Here is a 6000-nt window from a genome sequence, read left to right on the forward strand (position 1 = left end):
CCCTTGACGCGAGGTGTGATGGAGAGATTAATAATAATAATTAAGATTAATTAGCAGAATTCCAGTGAAGTTGACGAGCTATAACGGGAGACTGTCACTTGATCATGTCGAAGGTAAGTGTTTATTTATAAAACTAACGTTATATAGCTCAGTGTGTTATGAGTCAGACAGTTTTTAACTAGTTACCTTTAAACATGGCAGCTAATTGGGCTGATATCAGTTAAGGTACTAGCCCATTAGTAGCTAAAATGGCGTCTCTGAACAACTTGCACATGGTATTAAAGTTTTTTAATGGTACAAACTAAATTATTTTGTGGTTCTTAGACATATAATGATGTATTAGTTGGAGAAACATACTATGGTCATGAATGCTTGAGAGAATTAATTAACATTTTAAAATGGCAGATTTTTTTAATTATTTGGTTCGATTTGATATTATGTACATTTTGTATTATTATTATGTATATTATTGATTATATATATTATTGATTATGTATTTTTGATTGAATGTATATCAGGTACAAGTAGGCCTACATGGAAAATGTTCTAAAATTTTCTCTCAAGAGTTAATTTTTCTATCGAGTTTAGCTGCGTTTAATCTGAGATGCTACATTAAAGAGTGATAAAACGGTGTTGTTTAAATATCTCATTAAAATGGACAGAATTTGAAATCTGAGAACAGTTTCTTATCAAAAGTAACAAACCCCAAAGTGATTGTGATGGGAGGTGAGCTACAGTGTTCTTTTCATTCACCATCTGGTAACAGCAAAGACAAATCGATTCTGGGGATTAATTGATAGTTTCTAATAAAAAATGAGAATCGAGAAATCAATATTTTTTACCCAGGCCTAATGAATTTACAGTTTAATATGATACAGAAATACTAGAAATATATAACAGAAACATACCTAAAGCAAAATGACAATGACTGTATTATCGAATATTATTTATATGTAAAATCTTGTATTGATATAGGCTTAACTACAGTCTGACAATAATGTACTTTATATAAAGAATTCATATTACAAAAACACATACTCATCATGTTGCCTGGATTGTTTTTAGTCAACATGGTAAGAAAGAAGAGAATAAAACCTGAGCAGGATGCAAAAGAACACATATTGCCGGGCAAAGACAAAGCCTTCATTGAGGGATGACAAATCAACACATTTAAAGGTAAGTTGTGCATCACAAGGCACTTTGACTATGTTCAGACTGCAGGCAAATAAGATTTTTTTTTTTTTTTTCTTTACCTCAGGTCAGATCTTCTCAGGCAGACTGTCCACACTATTAATTGCAAGTGATCAAATAAGATCAGTGACAAATCCAACCAATCTGCAAATCCCAAAAATTGTCATCATTTACTCACCCTCAGTTGTTCCAAACCTGTAGACCCTTTTTACATTTCCAGGTTTCTCAGAAGCGGAAGTCGTCATAGTTGGGTAAAATTCTATGGCGGTGAATGAGAGTATACATTAAATATATTTTTTTGTGTTTCCATTTGCTCAAGTAGCAAAAGAAAAACTCCATTTGATGTCATTTTTACTATTACTCCCATAGCCGCTGTGTTAGAAACACCCTCACAGCAGCGTTAACTAGATTTTTATTTTAATGCAAAGGTAATATAATACTAAGTATAGTGTTGTAAATGTACCTACGTTTTTTTAAAAATGAAAATATAAAAAAAAAAAAAAAAAACACTTTTCAGGATTTATGATATTGATGCGTCATCACAGTCTGTGAAAAGGGTCTATTTCTTTGTTCTGCTCAACATAAAGGAAGATATTTGGAAGAATGTAACCAAACAGTTTTGGCGCACTATTGACTTCCACAGTATTTTTTCATACATATAGAAGTCAATGGTTCCCCAAAACTGTTTGGTTACATTCTTTAAAATATCTTTGTGTTCAGCAGAACAAAGATGACAGAATTTTCATTTTTGGGTGAACTAATCCTTTAACAACCCAAGGGCAGATCCCTTGAGTGTAGCTGATGTTGTTTTGAAGTGATCAAGAATATTTCAGTATACAAATAAGCTATCCTTCAGATCCTCTGATCTCATTTCCTTTCCTTGCATTCCCTCGCATCCTACTGAGGTGGAGTTAAACAGCAAGGAAAGGAAGCAGGCATGCACATATAAGACAATGAGAAGTCCACTGTCTTAGGGGCCCTATAAAAATCCGTTTTATTTTTTCCCAAATTTTTTTTTGTACTCCATTTTAATGGTTAAATTAAATTTTAGTAATCAAAAAGCATGTCTAATTAATTGAAATAATGAAACTTATCCAATTTACAAACAATTTATTAAAAGTTTAATAAAAAAATTAAAGCTGTTATGAAGACTCTGCTATTCTTAAATATTGAAAGAGATTTTTAGAACTATAAGTTTATAGTTATTGTTCTTGGTGTTAACAGGCAAGTTTAGTTGCTAAAATTCATCCTGTCCTGAGCTAGCGGTGAGTGGTTTGTGTTTGGAGAGATTTCTTTGTATAAAATCTGCATTTTAAGGGTCATTTTTTGGGAGAAAGCATAACAAATAACATCTATATTCATATTAATTTAAGTGTTATGCATCAGAATTAAAACGTTTTATGATAACGGCATACAATTGCTCGGATTTCAGATTACCTATAAAGACAAATCAAAGACAGTTGCAAAGAAAGGAGATTCAGCTTTGACTGGAAATGAAATGGTACGTTGACCTTTATAATGTAACTGGTATGTGATTTGTATTACTGTATAGACAAGATCTGCATGTGTACATGTTTTTTTTTTTTTTTTTTTTTTTTTTTTTTTTTTTTTATGTCTTCTTTGTGCACGGCATAGCCATGAAAGTGACAGTAGATACTTAGACTTAGGTTGATACTAGTAATGGTTGTGGTGGCCATCTGGCAAACATGCTGGCCTCAGTTTTGTACCTGTCTTTCTCACAATTACAGGAATTGTGTGACGAGACATCAGTGACTGTGACTGAATACAGTGTGAATCCTTCCTCATCAGTGAACGAGAAAGTAAGTGAGCGTACGTTCCTTAATTGTTTACTTCTCTTTGACACTGACAATGTTAAGTGTAGGATAGTTGGGCATCATACTAAGCTGTTTTATGCAGACCGTTGTCTTAGGGGGCTTTCACACTGGCAGTTTAGTTTGAAATGGGGCACGGTTCACATGAAAAAAAAAAAACGCTAATGTGAAAGCTGTCATGCGAACCTGCGTGCGCACCGGGGTACCGAACCCGAGACTACCTGAAGGAGGTGGTCTGAGTTCGGTTGCACTGGAACTGTGCCGTGGTTCGCGTGAATATGAAAGCAACACGGACTCGGGTGCGCACTTGTTCAGGAAGTAACCTGCGCATGCGTTTTCGCTGATGATTTACCTTGGATTTGAGCAGGAGTGAGCCTGCAATGTATTCGCGCTTTGCGAGTGCAATCAGAGCGGCAAATGAATGGCAGTCAGCTGTCTCCAAAATATATAGTCTGTTTGCAAACAGTGGAAAACCACCTACATGCGGCGCACATACAGTAAACACAAGTGTCGTTTACTCTGCTGCACATAATAGCACCAAATTATTTCTATCATGCGGCGTGCACGTCTGCGATGACGTAAGATGAACGCAAACGCACCAGGGTTCGATAGAATCAATTTGAGTGTGAAACCAGACCAATGCTGCGGGAGTCAGCGGGAACAATCGCGCCCGGGCTCGGACCGCGGCAAACGAGCCCAGTGTGAAAGCCCCCTTAAAGACGTTGTTGTGATGTCTCAACTTTGAGTAAAATGTACCTCGCTCTGTTCATTCATTTTCATCACCTGTGTGTTGGGGGATGGGCATGACTCTGACCTGAAATGTAAGGACAGTCCTCCCCTATGGGGACTGTCGTGTTAGGGTTAGGGTTTGATGAAAAGATATGTTGCGTTGGGTATGTGTCAGCTTTTTTTATTGTGGATAAGGTTAAGACCCAATATGCACACTTTCTAACAGCATACAATTGCCCTTTCTGATTTCAGATGACCTGTAAAGACAAATCAAGGACAGCTGAAAAGAAAGATTCAGCTTTGACTGGAAATGAAATGGTACGTTGACCTTTATAATGTAACTGGTATGTGATTTGTATTACTGTATAGACAAGATCTGCATGTATACATGTTTTTATGTCTGCTTTGTGCACGGCATAGCCATGAAAGTGACAGTAGATACTTAGACTTTGGTTGATACTAGTATTGGTTGTGGTGGCCATCTGGCAAACATCCTTGCCTCAGTTTTGTACCTGTCTTTCTCACAATTACAGGAATTGTGTGACGAGACATCAGTGACTATGACTGAATGCAGTGTGAATCCTTCCTCATCAGTGAAAGAGAAAGTAAGTGAGCGTATGTTTCTTAAATGTTTCCTTCTCTTTGACACTGACACACTTGTGTATTGGGGGATGGGCATGACTCTGATCTGCAATGTAAGAACAGTCCTCCCCTATGAGGACTGTCATGTTTTTACACATTTGATGAAAAGATGTTGCTTTGGGTATCTGTCAGCTATTTTATTGTGGATAAGGTTTAGACCCAATATGCACACTTTTCAGTCGGGACATGCTTTCAGTGCAGCAATAACTGCAGTGACTTTCAGTCAAAGAGAAGTAAACAATTAAGGTCTGTTCACATCACACTTTGGAATGAAAGTTGTGCTATGTTCAACGTATGAAATTGATTTACTAAATCTTTTTTGTTATAGTGCCACCATGAAGTTCACAGTGCTGTTATCTCTAGTTTGGATTCTTGTGGAGATTGCAGTGGACCTGTGTCAAGTTGAAAATGGCTTGGCCTTACATGCAAATATCAGTATCTGCATCACTCATATATATGGTTGTATGTGTGTTCTTGACCCTCTTGAAAACAAAATGGGCTGTCCTATAAATTCCTGGTATTTTTATTTCATTTTTTGTGCAGTTTATTCAAATCATTTTTATTTTTAGGACATGTCTATTTTCTGCATTTGTCTTTTTTGAATAAAAAAATGTGCAGTAATCTGATTATAACTAAACGAAGCGTGCTTTTATTTAACTTTAATTTTTTTTCAGTATGTTCAAGATCACGGCACAAAATAAGACACTGGTATGTTAATTTCTTTTACATCACATTGTAAACATTTTCAAGTTTGTTACATCAAAACTGTGATGGACATTAACTTTTTAAGACCTGAAGGCTTTTTTTGAGTTTTTTTTTTTCTGAGCAACATACACAAAAGTAAAGACTCATAACTTCAAATCTATAGCAAGGAGAGTCAAAAGGTAGGTATCATTTGATAGAACACTTTGTAAATTTTTAGAAAATATAAATTACATTACATTTGGATATTGTCATGCTGAGAAACCGCTGATAAAAGACAAAAAATATATATAATTTTTTTTTTATAATTTTTCATTTTTTTTTTTATTTGACATGGAATAACCTAGGAAGGCAATAAGATCGGAGAAAAATTATTTTTTGGTGATGCTCTCCTACATGTGAGCTGCATCTGTTTTAAATTTTGTGGTGATAGCATAAAGTATGGTTGAATAAAGTGTTATTCATTTTTGCGCAGCTAGATGGCGCCCACGGGTGGTAAACTCGGGTTTAGAGGGACTTCTCAGTACTCGTTAGGAGTTTTTCAAAACGTTTAGATGCATTAAAAAGATGAGTTTCTAAGCTTTAAAATGATACCTATTTTGTGTTATTCCACATTGGAAAACAAACATGGATGGGTCCGGGAACATTGGATACACACTGCATCCCGGAAAGATGAGAGATATGTTTTTAGCCAAGTATGTTACATCGTTCCGTGAGTAATATCTTGTGATCAGCGCAATATATTATGTTGATTTTGGGTTCATTGTAATTGCGAGAATCCATTTTCTATGATCTATGCATTTTTCATGAAGTTATGTGCTGTTTTTTGTTGTAAACGCATATTACTCAGACAGATTAGAGGGTGAAAACAACACAACAGGAGCATGTTGATCTGAACGTGTAA

At 35.6% G+C, this 6000-nt stretch overlaps 1 protein-coding gene across 1 annotated transcript; it reads left to right on the forward strand.

Moving 5' to 3' along the window:
* The first annotated feature begins 628 nt into the window (after positions 1–628).
* Positions 629–5431, forward strand: si:dkey-261o4.8 (uncharacterized). Its single transcript, XM_051915225.1, has 6 exons — positions 629–1176; positions 2624–2692; positions 2940–3011; positions 4005–4070; positions 4286–4357; positions 4723–5431. The coding sequence occupies exons 1-6, from the start codon at positions 1105–1107 to the stop codon at positions 4798–4800; spliced, it is 429 nt and encodes a 142-aa protein (XP_051771185.1). The 5' UTR covers positions 629–1104; the 3' UTR covers positions 4801–5431.
* Positions 5432–6000: the final 569 nt, after the last annotated feature.

This window comes from Ctenopharyngodon idella, chromosome 12 (genome assembly GCF_019924925.1).
Source record: "Ctenopharyngodon idella isolate HZGC_01 chromosome 12, HZGC01, whole genome shotgun sequence".
Classification (NCBI taxonomy): Eukaryota; Metazoa; Chordata; class Actinopteri; order Cypriniformes; family Xenocyprididae; genus Ctenopharyngodon; species Ctenopharyngodon idella.

Bases quoted from the DNA above. Each gene is read 5' to 3' on its own strand.
- si:dkey-261o4.8 (XM_051915225.1), top strand. From the start codon at position 1,105: ATGCAAAAGAACACATATTGCCGGGCAAAGACAAAGCCTTCATTGAGG. The intron at 2,693-2,939 runs GTACGTTGACCT...TCACAATTACAG, and splicing joins CTTTGACTGGAAATGAAATG to GAATTGTGTGACGAGACATC. The intron at 3,012-4,004 runs GTAAGTGAGCGT...TTCTGATTTCAG, and splicing joins CCTCATCAGTGAACGAGAAA to ATGACCTGTAAAGACAAATC.